At 49.7% G+C, this 18,093-nt stretch overlaps 2 protein-coding genes and 1 pseudogene across 5 annotated transcripts in view; 1 reads left to right on the top strand and 2 right to left on the bottom strand.

Moving 5' to 3' along the window:
- Nucleotides 1-18,093, bottom strand: part of OAT (ornithine aminotransferase) — a 104,809-nt gene that overhangs the window by 38,977 nt on the left and 47,739 nt on the right. The window lies entirely within an intron of this gene.
- The window catches only part of LHPP (phospholysine phosphohistidine inorganic pyrophosphate phosphatase), a 134,639-nt gene continuing 127,790 nt past the window's right edge, over nt 11,245-18,093 (top strand). The window contains exon 1 of one of the 4 annotated variants that reach the window (XM_067709118.1): nt 11,245-11,455. In XM_067709118.1, the coding sequence (XP_067565219.1) occupies nt 11,331-11,455 (125 nt within the window). In that variant the 5' untranslated portion in view covers nt 11,245-11,330. The remainder of the gene's footprint in view (nt 11,456-18,093) is intronic. The other 3 variants (XM_067709116.1, XM_067709119.1, XM_067709115.1) reach the window with 3 other exon arrangements.
- On the bottom strand, nt 13,771-14,627 carry LOC137208373 (large ribosomal subunit protein uL2-like; annotated as a pseudogene).

The raw sequence follows: 18,093 nt of genomic DNA, 5'->3' as shown, positions 1-18,093 counted from the left end.
TTGGGGAGAAGTCTGAGCGCTAAGCATTTATCTCAGCGGCAGATTCTGAGGCTTCTACCCCTCTGCCCAGAACTACCTCTAAGGCTGTTGTCCCTTTCTTCCCTGCCCCATGGGGTTTCCAAACAATGACTTGGCAATTAAGATTGTCCGGTCAGGTAAGAGTAGGAAGGGGAGGAGAAACCTTCTCACTGAAGTGCGTGGGGGAGGAGGGAGGGGTGTGTGCTGCTAATCCCCTCCGTTATTGTAGAGAAGGTCTTACAGGCCAGCTTCTAGGAGCTTTTCTCATTCAAACTTCGTGGCCCCTCCCAGAGGCGGCCACTGTATTCCCTGGGGACTTTAAAGCCGTGCCGAAATTCAAGCCAGCTTCAGTCCTAAAGCAGAGATGGATTGTGCTTTTAAAAGGAAATCAGAACAGGAAGTGCCCTGGCCGAGCCCAATGGACCACCTCCCATCAGAGGGAATGTGGGCCTTGGGAAAACCAAAGCAGGTGGCCATGGCACTAAACCATGGTACCCAGGAACATGGATTGCCAATCACAGAACCTTCCAGATCACAGATAGGGTACTTTGTTTTTTGTTTTGACAAGTCTTTCTCACTCGGTTCTCACTTGATTTAAAAAAAAAAAAAAAACCTTCTTAAACAACAAGATCCTACTGTATAGCACAGGGGACTGTGTTCAATATCCTGTGATAAACCATAATGGAAAAGAATATGAAAAATAATGTATATATGTATAACTGAGTCACTTTGCTGTACAGCAGAAATTAACACAACATTTGTAAATCAAGTATACTTCAATAAAATAAAAATTTTTTAAAATCTTTCTTTTCTTTCTCCCTCCCCACTGATCCCAGTCCCCTTTTACATTTTTCCACCCACATTCATATTTTTTCATATTTAGGTTCTTCAAGGTAGCTAGATATAGATCTCTTTAAGGGAGCTCCAGAATGGACGTTTCTGGCATCCCATGGTCCCTCTTCTTATCTGTTCTGTAAGAAATATTGAAACCACTTTCACAGGAAGGTGGGCTGGCATTCCAGAGGGCACCGAATGCCCCCAACCAGAGGGACATGTAAGGCGCAGAAGCCAGGGCAGGCCAAACCTGGGTCATTTTCATTTCACTTTATCAATTGTCTCCAAAAATTTTGTTCAAATAATATGAATCACTTTTCCTTTGAGGTCCACAGGTGTTAAATACAGAAAAGGAGCAGAGAAAGTAGAAGCAACAAATTGGAAAGTCAAGAACACGTAAAGGCCATGTGCTTTAAGACTGTGAATCTTAAAAACTCCTGTTAGTTGTCTTTCTTTTTTCCTTGTCCTTTATTTCTGATATGTGTGTTCAGTGCAGCACAAGGTTATGTGAACCCTTGCACTCAGGACTTGGCATCTGGAGACAGACGCCACAAGAAACAGCGCGGTGTCTCCCATCGACATTGCAGGAATAGAAAATGTTCCCTCTTATTCACCCACAGCTTAAAGAGAAGCACCCCACCCAAAGAACAGGTTAAATTCTTCAACTTGGTGAGGGGAGAGTGTGCCTTGGGGAATTGTGTTTCTGGCCACCTGCTTTGTAAATGACTAGAAGGCAGTGAGACTTCATATAGGAACAATTTGGAGATGTGTTGACTTGCTAACATCCTCATGCGTGTATTTATACACAAGGTGTTCCTATGTAATAAGGATATCCATAGCCAGCAAGCCACTTTCCCCCCATGCACGGAGTTGATTTGTGTTTTCAGCGTGGGCATTAAAATTCCGCCTGAGTGCTGTCTTTAAATTGCTTTGATGCTAGGTGGGTTCCATCCCTGACCTGTCCTGATGGCAAGTGATGGCTGTAACAAGCTCGGGATCAATATTCATAGCGGGTGTCCTGGGCTGATAACACTATCCAAGACAATGTTCACTATCAGTGCAGACAGCTGAGATATTGCGCCATTAGGGATGTCGTGTTAAATAACCTGATCTATTTCTGGGGCTATTTAATGAATTTCACAGTTTAGATAGTATCTTTAAGGAGAAGGCAAAGTCTATTCCGGAGGCACTGATGCAAATCAATGGTGCCAAGCTTCCCGAGCTATTCCACAAACAAAGTGGCCTATAATTCCAGCACAGCCTTGAGAAGCTGCTGCCAGGGCCGTGAACAGCGTTAACAATGGAGAGAATTTGCAGTACATGCAGAGGGAGAGCAGCCTTCGGAGCTGTGTTAAAGCACCTTAGATAAAATCTTATGTTTCTGAAATAAAATACAACTTAAATTCTCTAGGTAAAACCCTGCAGTTTGGGCCAGCCCACAGGGTAGGACATTAATGCCAAGAGACAGCTTCATAAGGCACATCTCGGTGACAAAGGGGGAGTAGTGAACCGCGTACTTCTTTAACTGAAGTCTGGCTGCAGAATGGGAGGGGCGAGGCACTGGATGTTAAAAAGAAACTACTGGGAGCAGCAGAATCAGTTGTTAAATGTTTACTTGACTCTGTATCTCTTGTTGCTGGAGAGTTCATTTACAGTTAAAGGCTAGTTTACCATTTCCCCCCCAGGGCTTTGAACTCTGACTGCCAAGCAGAGCAAGTATTCCTCTTAAAAACCTACTTCGGAGGCTTTGATTTGTGAAAGCTTTAAGTGTAGCCTTCCCACCTGTCCCCAGTCTGCAACCCAAATAAAAATGTTTACTTAATATATCTTGCTTTAAGAAATCAGTATTTCTTTTTTGAAATCAACAGGTTAAAAAAACAATCAATTTCTTTATTTCAGAAATTTGGAGGAAGCATCAAAGAAGGTGAGAAAACAATGGGAGGGGGATTGTCCTGAGAGCGACAATTAGTATTAACAGTAATTGCTCTCCTTTCTTGGGCACTTGCTCTGGACCAGGCACTTGGCTAAGCTTTCGCTTATTTGGGGTTATTTCATTTAACTCTCCCCATGCACGACCCCATGAAGCAGGCACTATTATATCCCCAATTTACAGTCGAGAAAACCAAGCTTAAGAGCAAGTTTGCCCACGACCCCAGAGCTAGGAAGTGGTGAAGTTGAGATTTGAACCAGGGAAGTGAGATTTCAGAGCCTGGTTCGGTAAAGTTCTTCTCTTAAAGGAAGTCACATTCCTGCCCCAGGGTGAAGTCCAATTGTAGACATTTATCGAACGGCTTTCCTTCAAAGTTACACACAGAAATGGGATATGGAAAATGACCTCTGAGAAAATGACTAGAGCCCTGGCACTGCCTGGGAGGATACCGTGGTGCAGGTTTTGGGATGCAGTTTTGGAAGCTCTTACATTCAGTGTTTTCTAACGTTTTAAGATATTCCCAGGAGAAACCCAAGAGAAGGGAATTGCCAGGCTAACCAAATTGCTCTGGGCACCTGGAAAAGTAGAGGCATGTCATTGGGAGAAAGAGAATGGGGGAAAAATGCCAAGTGACAAGTTGAGGACACATGAGGAGAGACTTGGGGAAGGACAGAGGCAGAAGGAACAGGGACACAATGCTGGCTCTTTCTGACTGTGAGCATCACACGCCATGTTCAGACCGTACAAAGAGAGGCACAGGCAGAATATAGACAAGGGAGAAAGGTAGGGCTTGGCAAGTGTATGAAGCACTTGCTTCCCGGTTGAATGGAGATCTGTGTGATCTATCATTCTTGGGTGATTTCCTGCAAGGCAGGGGACAAAGTCCTCTGTTCCCCACCTCTGTGCCCAAATTTCATGCCTTCAATCTTTTTTTTTTTTAATTGAAGTATAGTTGATTTACAATGCTGTGTTTGTGTCTGGTATACAGCAAAGTCATTCAGATATATATATATTTTTGGTATTCCTTTCCATTATGGTTTATTACAGGCTATTGAACATAATTCCCTGTACTATACAGTAGGACCTTGTTGTTTATTTATTTTATATATAGTAGTTTGTATCTGCTAATGCCAAATTCCTAGTTTATCCCTGCCCCACCTCCTTTCCCTTCTGGTAACCATAAGTTTGTTTTCTATGTCTGTGGGTCTGTTTCTGTTTTGTAAATAAGTTCATTTGTATCCTATTTTATTCTATATTTTATTTTATTTTTATTTTTTAAAACTTTTGGCCACACCAAGCGGCGTGCGGGATCTTAGTTCCCTGACCAGGGATTGAACCCGCTCCTCCTGCAGTGGAAGTGCGGAGGCTTGACCACTGGACCGCCGGGGAAGACCTGTATCATATTTTAGATGCCACATGCAAGTGATATCATATGATATTTGTCTGTCTCCGTCTGACTGACTTAGTGTGATAATCTCCAGGTCCATCCATGTTGCTGCAAATGGCATTATTTCGTCCTTTGTTATTCATGCCTTTAATCTTCTTTTCCTGGCCTCCCTGCCTGCAGCCTTGCTGCCCCAGCAGGCTGTTCACCTCACATGGCTATGCTAACTCCAGCCCTTGGAGGGACAGCCCTGGCCTCCATGAGCAAGCCAGCTGGCCGAGGACCCTGGCCGGCTGGAGTACCTGCGACTCACGTTGAAGGGCTGCTGCTCCAGCTGGTGGGTGGTGCCCTTGCAGGAAGGCTGATCAGTGCTGCCAGATCTCCACATTGCCTCAGAGAAACTGGAAATCTGAACTCTTTTTTTTTTTTGCGGTACCTAGGCCTCTCACTGTTGCGGCCTCTCCCGTTGCGGAGCACAGGCTCCGGACGCGCAGGCTCAGCGGCCATGGCTCACGGGCCCAGCCGCTCCGCGGCATGTGGGATCTTCCCAGACCGGGGCACGAACCCGTGTCCCCTGCATCGGCAGGCGGGCTCTCAACCACTGCGCCACCAGGGAAGCCCGGAAATCTGACCTCTTACGTGACATCTCCAATGCTGGTAATCAGTTCACAGTGTTGAAAATCAGGCCATCAGAAACAGGTCTGTGGGTCACAAGTTTGCCACTCCAGCCATGCATATGTCAAGTGACCCCACCTTCACTGTTTGGGTGTTTCCATGGCTACTGTGGTTCGTGGGGTGAAGACTAAAGGCCTCTGCACTGAATGCCAGGCTCTTCACTATCTGTTCCAGCTGCTTGTGCAGCCTTGGTCCCTGGACAAGCTAGGTTCCGGGTAAGATGTGTATGCGTCCCCTGCCCATGCGTGCTACCTTCTCAGAGACTCTGGCCAGCCCTTGGATCCTGGCGAGTGGGCAGTGGGCTTCCATCCAGCCCGGGTGGACATCTCTTGCTTTTTGGGATCAGCGTCCTCATCCCCTTTTCTGGTACTGGTAATTTGACTTTGCTCAGATATCCTCCTTACATGTGGTAGTGGCGGGATTGCCAATCAAGGGCCCCAGGGTGGGAGTGGCCTCCTGCAGGACCAATCAGGCTCTCTCCCGCAGGAATCTTCTAATGCACACTAAAGCTGGAGAGACACTTCTGGATCAATGGATCTCTCCTTTTTTTTTTCACTGAGGCCCACCGTGATAAGAGAACTCCTTGGCTCAGGTAGGCCTCCCTTGGTCTGGTTTCACTTTCCAGGGAAAACCAGACTTTGTTCAGAATGAAGGGTCTCTGTGGGTAGTAGACACCCGCTAATCTTGCCGGCACGGTGTCTCTTCCTGCTTTCTTTCTCTTAGTCTGTTTGGGCTGCTAAAACAAAATACCACAGGCTGAGTGGCTTATATACAACAGAAATGTATTGCTCACAGTTCTAGAGGCTGGCAGTCCAAGATCAGGGTGCCAGCATGTTCGGGTTCTGGGGGGAACCCTCTTCCAGGTTGCAGACAGCTGACTTCTTACTGTGTCCTCACATGGTGGAAGGAACGAGCTAGCTCTCTGGGGTCTCTCTTTTTATTTATTTATTTATGGCTGCGTTGGGTCTTCATTGCTGCGCATGGGCTTTCTCTAGGTGCGGCAAGCAGGGGCTACCCTTCGTTGCGGTGTGTGGGCTTCTCATTGCAGTGGCTTCTTTTGTTGCAGAGCACAGGCTCTAGGCACACAGGCTTCAGTAGTTGTGGCATGCGGGCTTAGTTGCCCCGCGGCATGTGGGATCTTTCCAGATCAGAGCTCGAACCCGTGTCCCCTGCATTGGCAGGTGGATTCTTTTTTTTTTTTTTTAATTTATTTTTGGCTGCATTAGGTCTTCGTTGCTGTGTGTGGGCTTTCTCTAGTTGCGGTGAGCGGCGGCTACTCTTTGTTGCAGTGCGCCGGCTTCTCATTGCGGTGGCTTCTCTTGTTGCAGAGCACGGGCTCTAGGTGCACGGACTTTAGTAGTTGTGGCATGCAGGCTCAGTAGTTGTAGCGCATGGGCTTAGTTGCTCCGCGGCATGTGGGATCTTCCCGGACCAGGGCTCGAACCCGGGCTCGAACCCGTGTCCCCTGCATTGGCAGATGGATTCTTAACCACTGCGCCACCAGGGAAGCCCTGGCAGGTGGATTCCTAACCACTGCACCACCAGGGAAGTCCCGGGGGTCTCTTCTATGAGGGCACTAGTCCCAATCATGAGGGCTCCAACCTCATGACCTAATCACCTCCCAAAAGCCCCACCTCCTAATACCATCACCTTAGGGGTTAGGATTTCAACACATGATTCTGTGAGAACATAAACTTTCAGACCATAACACTCTTGTTACAATGCCCTGCCTTTTGCTGGGGGCATTCCTCCCCCATTCTATGTGGCCGTGGTGAGGCTCTACTCAAGTGCCCCTCCTCGGCACCTAAGTCAGGCTGCATCCTCACAGTACCTCTTCCCCCTGAACACAGACATGAGGGCCAGTCAGAGTTCTTTCTGCAACTATCAGGCCAAATTGAGGAAAATGTTCTTTACCATATGGTTTACCCAGGGCTCTGTGGCCTGGAACTGCCACAGCCCTCCCTCCCCACTGCCTAGAGAGAGCCTGGCCACACGGAGAGAAGGAAGTGAACCCAGAGAAGGGGGCAGAGCCAAGAAATGGAGAGTCAGAGAGCCCAGAACACCACCATTCGAGCCTTAGAACCAGCTACATCTGAAGCCATCAATTGCTAGACTGGTTACAAGAGCCAATAAATTCCTTTTAAATTTAAGCCATTTGCCGTTGGGTTTCTGTCACTGGCAACCAAAGAGTCCTAGCTAATACAAGCCAGTCTGGAAGGATTATACACACATCTACTACAGCAAAAGAGGATTGGAAGGATTCATATTTAAGCTGAAATTCAGACATGATTTGTAGACTTGCTATTGGAAGTGTAAGAGGCCAAGCTCTTACATCCCTGCACACTGGAGTGTTAATGTGCCACTTGACTAGCTCTGGCCCAAAAGATATAAACAAGAATCTGTTGGGTCTGGATTCTGGGGCAGCTTTTGTTTTTCCTGGTATAAAGGGCAAGACTCAGTTGTCAGAGGCCCTTTTCCCTTTTCCTTTCCTTTCTTTCTTGAAATGCAGACATGATGCCTGGGGGTACAGCAGACATCTTGATAGCATGAGGGTGAAAGCCTAAGGATGGTGAAGCAGAAAGTTGGAGGTAGACTGTTTCCCAGTGTTCCTGGGAACTGCTGTACCTGCCCAGGGCTGACTTCCTCTTGGCTTCTTTTTTTTTTTTTTTTTTAACATCTTTATTGGGGTATAATTGCTTTACAATGGTGTGTTAGTTTCTGCTTTATAACAAAGTGACTCAGTTATACATATACATATGTTCCCATATCTCTTCCCTCTTGCGTCTCCCTCCCTCCCACCCTCCCTATCCCACCCCTCCAGGCGGTCCCTGTGCCATGCGGCTGCTTCCCACTAGCTATCTACCTTACGTTTGTTAGTGTATATATGTCCATGACTCTCTCTCACCCTGTCACAGCTCACCCTTCCCCATCCCCATATCCTCAAGTCCGTTCTCCAGTCCTCTTGGCTTCTTGATATATGAGAAAGAGTAAGTCTATCTGGTTGAGCGACTATAGGTGGATTTCTGTTACATGCAGCCAAAACAACTCTAACTTATACAATGCTCTTCTGTTACATCCAAAGAAAGGTCATGGACTTTTGGGTTAGGTCTGAGCCCACACTTAGAGAGATCTGTTGCCTTGGACCAACATGTCCTTCTTCAGGTGAGAGACTTGGGTCCCTGTATTCATTTCCTATTATTGCTGTAATAAATTACCACAAACTTAGTGGCTTAAAAAACACAAATTTGTCCTCTTACAGTTCTAGAGGCAAGAACTCCTAAAATCAAGGTGTTCTCAGGGCTGTGCTCCTCTGGAGGCTGTAGGGGAGAATCCATTTCTTCGCCTTTTCCAGCTTCTAGAGGCTGCCTGCATTTCGTGGCTCGTGGCTCCTTCGTGTTCAAGCCCAGCAGCATAGCATTTTCAAATCTCGGCATGACGTGTTGTCATGTCTCCTCTGACTCTTCTCCTGCCTCCTCTGACTCTTCTCCTGCCTCCATCTTTCCTTTATAAGGACTCTTGTGATTAGATCGAGCCCATGTGGGTCATCCCGGATAATCTCACATTTCCAGATCTTTAGCTTAATCACATCTGCAAAGTCCCCTTTGCCATGGGAGGTAACACACTCACAGGTCCTGGGAAGTAGGATGTGGGCATCTTCAAGGAGCCATTATTCTGTCTCCATAATCTTAGATACAGAAAGTGATTTGCCCAAAGTCATGCCCAGCTAATGGGAGAGGGAGAACTACGCGTGGACTCACCACCACAGGCAGAAGTGCCCTTTCTCCTCTTCCTCTTTGGCATGAAACTAAAGCCCAGCCATGCTTCAAGGTCCATTTCAGGCTGCCCCTCTGCTCAGAAACCACAGCCGCCCTCCACAGCCCACAGAGTCCATCGTCTTGGCTTTGTCTGTCACTCACTGGCACTCTGCACACGTTTGATCAGTAATCTTAAACGTGTACATCTTGTTCTCTGCCCAGTCTTGACTCAAAGGCAAAGATCACACTTTAGACCTTTTTGGACCCTGGGACCCACTAAGCCCACAGAGTTGAAGCTCTATACATGGGTGATGTATGGCTCATGATGATCGTGGTAGATTATCCAGACGGACTCACTCAGTTCCTGTACCACAGAATCTGGAATGCAAACACTGCATTTCCCAGACTCCCTTGCAGGTTGCACTAGGTTCCACCAAGCCAGACATGGTGAAAGTGAGATGGTGACCATAGGTGGAGAGGGAGAATTCTCTGAAGGTATGGTGGGTGGATTTGGTTCTTTCGGGGCAATACTATCAGGTTCCTGTCATCTTAAGAGCCAAGTGATGGGGCAGTGGTCTCAGTGGAACAATGAAATTGGGCATTTCTCAGAGCTGCATGGCTCTTTGCTGTGTGGTACTTGAGCTTGGTTACCCAGTCCCCCTGGAAATCTGTAAGCTCCTTGATGCCTTGTATAAACTTACCCCTCTAGCTGGAGAAGTTTCTATTGTCTGCAACTAAGAACCATGATTTTTTAAAAAATTTTATTTTATTTATTTACTTTTGGCTGCATTGGGTCTTTTTTGCTGTGTGTGGGCTTTCTCTAGTTGCAGCGAGCAGGGGCTACTCTTCATTGTGGTGCTCTGGCTTCTCATTGTGGTGGCTTCTCTTGTTGCGGAGCTCAGGCTCTAGGCGCGTGGGCTTCAGTAGTTGTGGCACACTGGCTCAGTAGTTGTGGCTCACAGGCTGTAGAGCACAGGCTCAGTAGCTGCGGCGCATGGGCTTAGTTGCTCCACAGCATGTGGGATCTTGCCGGACCAGGGCTTGAACCCATGACCCCTGTGTTGGCAGGCAGATTCTTAACCACTGCGCCACCAGGGAAGCCCAAGAACCATGATTAATATGACGTCTCATATTCATTTCTCCCCCAACCAGATTGTAAATCCCCAAAAGGCAGGAACTATATTTTATATTTCTCCTGTAAAATCAGCGGAGTACACAGTTTTCCTAGTAAACTTATCAACATGACACGCACGATTCATTGAACTGGGTTAAAGTTCTAATATTCTGATGAATTCTTCATGCCATCTGTGAATCAAGAGCCTGAAACAAAATGGCCACCCTAATATGGTCTTTTTTTGAAAACTTAAAGTTAAGTCAGGCTAAGAGAAGTCAATTTTTTAAAAAATAAATTTATTTATTTTATTTATTTTTGGCTGCATGGGGTCTTTGTTGCTGTGCGCAGGCTTTCTCTAGTTGCGGCGAGCGGGGCTACTCTTCATTGCAGTGCACGGACATCTCATTGTGGTGGCTTCTCTTGTTGCGGAGCATGGGCTCTAGGTGCACAGGCTTCGGTAGTTGTGGCACACGGGCTCAGCAGTTGTGGCTCGCGGGCTCTAGAACGCAGCCTCAGTAGTTGTGGCGCACGGGCTTAGTTGCTCCGCGCATGTGGGATCTTCCGGGACCAGGTCTTGAACCCGTGTCCCCTGCTTTGGCAGGCGGATTCTTAACCGCTGTGCCACCAGGGAAGTCCCAGAAGTCAAATTTTTTGAAGTTTCAGTTTAAACACTTGAAAGGGTCAAAAGGGCAGTTAAGGAAACTCTTCCCCTTTTCTACCAACTTTTATTTATTACAAAAACGATGTAACATTAAATAGAATGTAAAAATTCATCCAAAATCTCACTGGGCTAACACATTGAAATATTCCCATTTTCTTCTCAGCCATTCCTACGCCTTATTTTTGTAGGCAGAGGTCTACATACAATTTTGCATTCTGCTTTTTTTTTTTTTTGGCTGCACCACTCCGCATGTGGGATCTTAGTTCCTCAACGAGGGATGGAACCCACGCCCCCTGCATTGGAAGCCGAGTCTTAACCACCGGACAGCTAGGGAAGTCCCTCTGCTTTTTCACACAATGTTATATCGTGAGCGTTTTTCATGTTGTAACCTAGTCTTCCTTTTTTCATGGCATAATATTTCTGTCAGTAGCCATCTTATCACTTCTTGAACAATTCCGGTCCCTGAACATTTATTTTTCTTCCACCTTGTTCTGGCATCATAGCTTACACTTCATACATGTCTTTAGAGATTCGTTACCTTATCATTGCTTCTCAGGCGCGCAGCATCGTCCAGTCTGTGGGCCCAACTATCTCCATTGCTGTTAGGAGTGTCATCGGGCCACAGGAAAACACCAATGAAGGTCTTGCCTGTTCTCTTTAATTTTTGTTACTTTTCCGGTTGCCTCCTCGTCCCAATCTGCCTTGCTCCAATTTTAGGGAGGTTGACCCTTTATCCACTGATCTCCAGGTGAAAAGGCTCCCATTTTGGGAGCGCGTGACTCGGGAGTCGGGAAGCAGCGCCCGTCTTGCCGGGTTTGCGCCCGGCCACGCCCCACTGGCCCAGCTCTGCCCCGCCCCGCCCGCGGGACTACACTTCCCAGGCAACCCTGCGCGGCGAGCGCGGCCGCAGCTTCCAGGCGCCGGTTGGGACGCGGGGGCCGAGGCGCAGGCGGGACGCAATGGCTGCGTGGGGCGAGCGGCTGGCCGGCGTGCGCGGGGTGCTGCTCGACATCTCAGGCGTGCTGTACGACGGCGGTGAGGGCGGCGGTGCGCCGATTGTAGGCTCTGTGGAGGCGCTGGCGAGGTGAGTGGGCCGCGCAGGCCGCCTGGAGCGCCCGGCGCTGTGCTCAGCCGGGTCCTGTGGGCCGCTGCCGGGGGGCGGGGCGGGGCTGCTGCTCTGGCCCCGCCCCGCCCGGCGAGCGGTGGGCTGGTCCCGGGAGGATTGCGCTGCAGGCGCCGGGTGTGACAGGCAAACGGCGTCCCGGGATGAGCACCGGGACCCTGCTGGTTAGAGTTGCGCCCCTGTCCAACAGCGCAGCCCCATTCCTTGCCTTTGAGCGCTTGGAATGTGGCAAGTCTGAATTTAGATGTGGTGTAAGTAAGTGTACAACCCACACTGGATTTTGAAGACTTAGTGAGAAAAAATGTATAAAGTTCATTGTATTGTTTTATATTGGTTACATATTGAAATGATAGTAATTTGAATATGTTAGCTTAAATAAAATATATTAAATTAATTCCCCCTTCTTTTAACCTTTGTTAATGTGGTTACCAGAAAACTTTAAATTACATACGTGGCTGGCATTGTAATTAAGTTGGACTGCCTTGACTGTCTGCTTAGACGGTAGGAGGGCGTCTTGCCCACCAAGTCTTGTGCACAGAAGACACTGCCAGGACCACTGTTGGCACCACTGGGCCCTGGGCTTTGTAATTGCCACTGGCATCGCAGAACCAGAGGGTAAGAGGAGGCATGGGGTGAAGTGGAGGAGGAAGTGCCTTGCATCTGAAGGGAACAGTGGCTGCAAAGCCTGAGGCGGAGGAGAGCTCGGAGGAGAGCTCGGGAGGAGAACTCAGCAGATCGCACGCACTCACGGAACTGAAGAGAGAGTGGGCACTAGCGAGGGTGCTCAGGGCTACAGCAGGCAGGGACCTGAGGGTCACAGAGAGCTGTCTGGATTCCATACTGGGTGCAATGAGAAGTCACTGAAGATTTTAGGCAGGAGTGTCGTGTGATCTGATTTATGTTTTCAAGACATTTAAATGTAGAAAGTGAAACCATATAAGTAAATGAAAACAGGAGAGATTCCCTTTGAAATCTTGGAGTAGGAGAATACCTTTGTAGCTACGCCTCAAAATCTAGAAATCGACAACACCAACAAATCAACAACCCAATAGAAAGAGGCACAAAGGATATAAACAATTCATAGGAAAGGAAAACAAATAGAAACACAAAGGAAAAGCACAGGAAAGATGCTCAGCCTTACTCGAATAAGAGAAGTGCAAATTAAAACGATCCTGAGATGCCTTTTTTCATCAATTTGAGAAAATCGGCCAAAATCCACAACTTTGGGAACGCATTCTCTTGGTGAGAGTTTGTGGAAGCAGACCCTGTCTTATATTGCTTGTGGAAGATGCATTTGGCATGATCTATCAGCGTACTGCCTCATACATGAGAAATGACATAGGTGGGAGGTCATTCATGGCAGTGCCTTGAGAAATAGCAAAAGACTGGAAACAGCTCAACTATCCATCGCTAGGGGAGTATTACAGTCTATCCTTCTACACAGTGGAATTCCATGCTGCATAAAAAAGAACGAGCATGCCTGCCATGTAGACGTGCTGTCAGTGAAGACAGGATGTGCACTGTGCCATCTTTTGGGTGGAAAAGGCAGAAATGCAAGTGTGTATTCCTGCTGGTGTGTTTGTATAAGGAAACTGGAGGGAAGAGCTTCAACCTGTGAAGAGCTGGAAGGCAAGTGATTGGGGAGAACTAGGTGGTTGGGGGTAGGGATGGGAGCAAGGCTCTTCCCTCGGTAACTTCGTATATAAACATTTTTTAAAGTTCTGAACCATGTGGATGTATTTCCCATTCAAGATATCAAATGACAAATATTTTGTCAATTTTGTCTCAAAAAGTGCTGGAAAAAAATACTGCACCAGAAAACAAAATATTTTAAGAAGATCTCTGGCTGCAAAGTGGAGAATGAGCTGGCAGTGGGGCAGATGGCCGGGCTCCAGAGGAAACAGGGGAACAGCCAGTTGGGAGACCCTTGTGTGGTCCAGGGAGACATGATAGGGCGTGGACTAGGGGGTGGCAATGGAGATGAACAGAAGGGGGTGAATTAGATGTTTTGGGAGTAGGACCAATGGGACCTGCCTGTGTATTGGATATTGCGGGGAACAGGGAGAAGATGAAATGAAGAATGGCTCCGGTGTTGGACTGGAGCACCTGAGGGAATGGAGAGGGGCACAGAGGGGCGCAGGCAGGTGCCATGATGGCCCTTGACACAGTGCTTGGCACACAATACACCCCATGAGTATGACAGTTAAACGTCACGTCCCATGTTTGTTTGTTTGTTTGTTTTTGTGAAAGAGACAAACTTTATTGAGCCCTCGGCCCTAATTCTTTTTCTCCTGCACAGTCTTGGTTCCCCGGAGACACCCAGTCCGGTGGGCAGCAGTGAGACCCACTTTCTGGCCAGCAGAGGCATCTCTGAGGATGGTAGAGGCTTTGCCGATATGGTGGTGGTTGCCACCTCCAAAGGGACGCTCAGCAGGGTTCATGGCCACACCCCGCACACATGGCCAGCAATTCCTCTTTGCCTTATACTTGTGGTAGGCACGGCTGGCCTTCAGAATGGGTTTGTCAACGCGGCCACCTCTAGCCACCACACCGACCACAGCTCTGTTGGTGGAGGAGATGACCTTCTTGGAGCCCAAGGGCAGCTTCACTCTGGTCTTCTTTGTCTCAGGGTTGTGGGAGATGACAGTCACATAGTTTCCAGAGGCTCTGGCCAGCTTGCCCCAGTCACCAGGCTTCTCCTCCAGACAACACATGTGGGTGCCCCCAGGTACGGTACCCACCGGGAGCACACTGCCGATGCTGAGCTGGGCCTGCTTGCCACAGTCCACGAACTGGCTGGTGTGGCTGCCCTCGGTGGTGATGAACATCTCTGTCCGCTTCTTAAAACTGTATGGATCCCGGAAGACCACCCTGGCAAGGGGCACGCTGCAGCCCGGGTCGTGGATGGTGTCCTTCACGATACCCTTGATGTAGCTGTGTTGCTTGGCAAAGTCCACGGTGTGCAGAGACGCGGCGTCTTTCGGTGCTTCACGTGCACGCGGAACGTGGAGCTGGCGCCCTTCCTCTGCCCACAGATCCCGTGGCCCATGGCAGCAGTCTGCTGAGGAGTGCGGCCAAAAGAGCACGTCCCATGTTAGTATAGGAATTCCTGTTACACGTGCTTTTAATTTTTTTAAAATCAGGGCCACTTAAAAAAAAACAACTTTATATTAAAGTACACATCTGTTCTTCTATTGAGGGGGTGTAGTTTCCTGTTTTCAGTTATTTTGAATAGTGCTGCCATGAACATTCTAGAACATGTCTGGTGAATGCATGGATGCATTTCTGCTGGGTACAGGCCTAGGAGTGGAATTGCTGGTCATAAGATAGGCATATGTTCATTGCTAGAAGATGCTGTCAAATCGTTTCCCAAAGTGGTATATGTGAGAGTGCCCGTGGCTCTGTGTCCTCACCAACACGTGGGTTTGTCACTCCTTTGCATTTTATTTATTTATTTATTTATTTAAACTAATTTACAGTTTCATTCATTTTTAAATTTTTTTTAAAGTTAATTAATTAATTTTATTTTTGGTGCTTTGGGTCTTCATTGCATGCAGGCTTTCTCTAGTTGCGGCGAGCAGGGGCTATTCTTCCTTGTGGTGCGCAGGCTTCTCATTGCCGTGGCTTCTCTTGTTGCAGAGCACAGGCTGTAGGTGCGTGGGCTTCATTAGTTGTGGCATGTGGGCTCAGTAATTGTGGCTTGCGGGCTCTAGAGCGCAGGCTCAGTAGTTGTGGGGCATGGGCTTAGTTGCTCTGCGGCATATGGGATCTTCCCGGACCAGGGCTCGAACCCGTGTCCCCTACATTAGCAGGCAGACTCTTAACCACCAGGGAAGTCCCGAAGTCCTTTGCATTTTAGCAGGGTCATTTTTGCCTCAAAACCTGAGAAATAAAGTAGGTCAAGGATATGGACAGAGCCTCGGTCCCTCCCCATCTACCTTCTGCTGAGGAGCACAAAATGGATTCAGCAGTGGCTTTGGAATAAGTAGGGCTGATTGTGAGCCCTTGCTTCCAGTCGGTAATGTGGGTCTGGTGTGCACCCCTCCCGGGCCAGTGAGGCTCCAGGCGTCTCCCAGCACCAGCAAAGCTGGCTGCTCTCAGAGAGTGCTTCCTATGCTGGGCGTCCCTGTTTATGTCATGTAGTCCCCCTAACAGCGTGGGGGTGGGAGGAGGTTATCTCCCTCAATCAGCTGAAGCCACTGAGGCTCAGGGCTTGCTAGGGTCTCAGCTGGGATGGCCCAGGGACCATGGGAACCCAGGTGTGCGTGACTCCTAACCGCTGTGCTGGACCCATACTTAGAGTCCTTTGAGGGAGAAGTGGGCATTGGAAAAGGTCAGGGGCTTCTCTCTAGCAGTCTCCCCTGGGTGATGCTCCCCCCGATACACTGTCCACCTAACACCTGCACAGATTCCAGGCTGTGACTCGAAGGAGGGTGATCCCTGGTCCTTTAACCTCTGTGGGTTTGGCGCTGGCATCTTCCAGCAGATCCCCGGGAGTTGTTTGTCTTGATTTGCTTTAATTCAACTGGTTTATCTAGCTGGAGTGTCTTTGGTAGCAGCTACACTGTATAAATCTAGCAGCGGTATAATAACCGGATATACTGACAGTCCTAAAATACATCCCAGCCAGTTTTGTAGCTGAGAGAGGGGAGAAGTGCCTTCCCCATAGTGTGTGGGACTGTTTCCAGTGAGGGGACGCTGTTCTCCTTATATCAGGGGAGTTGATCGTCCTGGAGGATGAGGCCTGGCCCCTCTGAACCCTCCCTGGGACTCCATGCCACAGGACCGCGTCCCCGTGCATTTCTCTGCTCCACCAGGGCCTTCCCGAGTGACCCTTGTGGCCCCTTCTCTCCCTCTGCCCACTTCACCCCCTTGCTTCCAGTTATACAGACTTTCGGGGGGTTTTCACTGACCAGCCCCTTAGCAGCCCAGCACCCGCAGCGCCTGGGCCCTCCACGCTGCGGCAGCCTCTGGCTCTCACCCACGTCCCTTTTCTCTCTTCAGCTCTTGTGCTGGCTCTTTAAAGGCTAGGCCCCTCCGCCCAGGCCCGGCCTCCAGTGGCCAGCTGATCACACTCAGGCCCAAGGAGGCCGCCCGTGCCCTCCTGTGGGGCCCCCGGAGCCCAGCATCCAGACCCTTCTGGCCGTGAGTGTATGTGGGCAACTTCCCCCAGTAAAATCCGCCTGCTTTTGGAGTTTCCCTGGGGATGTCAGACTTGGGGACACGGCCCTTTCCCGGGCCAGGCCCTGCTGGCCAACGTGAATAATGCCAGGCTTCCACCGCTTTGTGTAGTTTTTGCAGCCACAGCCTGCACTCTGTGGCCTCCTTGATATGCAAGGCTGGCTTTGAAGTCACAAGGGAGCTCAGAGGAAGTTCCCAGGGTGAGAGCAGCAGCGCTGTAGAGGGGCCGCTTGATGGGGGTCCCGGGGCCCAGGGGGGCGTTTGCCTCCATGGCATCTCCCCAGTGCCGTGGGTTCCCAAGCAGTGCCTTCTGTTCTGGGAACCCCGGAGGGGGTGACTCACCACCTCTCTTCCTAGGCTTTCTGTGGTGACAGGTGTCCTCAGGTTTTTGGAAAGTTTCCCACCTGTTTGGGGACACAGAGCACTTGGGGGGTATTAGTTCTGCTTTTTAAAACCGTACCGGCCACCGTGATAGTGGTCACTGATGATCAGGCTGCCTTCACAACCAGCCCTTTTCAAAGCCGGAACAGAGGCTCAGAGAGATTTGGGAAGTGGCCACAGTGGAGAAAGTGTCTGGGCCAGGGTTCCCTCCCTTCCTGCCCACTGTCCCCTGCCCTGCCCCGGTCCACCTGACTCCAAGCCCCAGTTTTCCCCGCAATAGCACACTGCTTCTCATTAAAGATGCACTTGTTCATTCATCCACTCACGCAACAAATATTTATCGAGTGCTTCTTTTATACTAAAAACACCGCTGTAGGCATTGGGACAAGGGGCAGTGAGTGGGGCAGATGGAAGTCCCTGCTCTCGGGAAGCTGACCGTCCAGTATGGGGAGAGCAGCGTAAACAGCACCCGGAAAGGCTAGTGTCAGGTGGAGAGAGACTGAGCCGCCAGGGAGATGGGGAGCCCGTGATGTGTGAGCTGGGCTCTGAAGCTGTCGTCTGGGCCAGGAGCGTCCCAGATTGGAGAACAGGAGGTCCAGGCCTCCTGGAGCCGCTGGGCACGGTGCTGGCCAGGTGGAGCCCTCTTACTGTGCTAGGACTTGTGGGTGGTCGTGGTCATGGGACATCTGTAACCGGCCTGGGTCCCCCCATCAGGCCCTTTATTGGAGTCCATTCTTGGGCAGTTGGGCTCCCCGAGGGGAGCCATTCAGAGGCAGGGCTGGGCACAGCGGGGGCTGCAGGGACCGGCCCCCGGGCTGGTCAGCACAAAGGGGAGCCCCAGAGGCATCTGCATGTGAAAGGCGGGTGGGCATTTACTGCATCCTGTCTCGGCCACTAAAGCACATCTGCTGGGCCCAGCCCGGCCCAGCCTTTTTGCGGCCGGCGGAAGGAAGCAGGCTCGGCCTCGGCCCAGGGCAGCCTCATAAAGCAATTCCCACCCAGGACTAACGGACCCGCGACCCATCCCTCCAGTGTGC

Source organism: Pseudorca crassidens, chromosome 16, assembly GCF_039906515.1.
Source record: "Pseudorca crassidens isolate mPseCra1 chromosome 16, mPseCra1.hap1, whole genome shotgun sequence".
NCBI classification, from domain to species: Eukaryota; Metazoa; Chordata; class Mammalia; order Artiodactyla; family Delphinidae; genus Pseudorca; species Pseudorca crassidens.
This window is presented reverse-complemented; position numbering and strand designations above follow the sequence as displayed.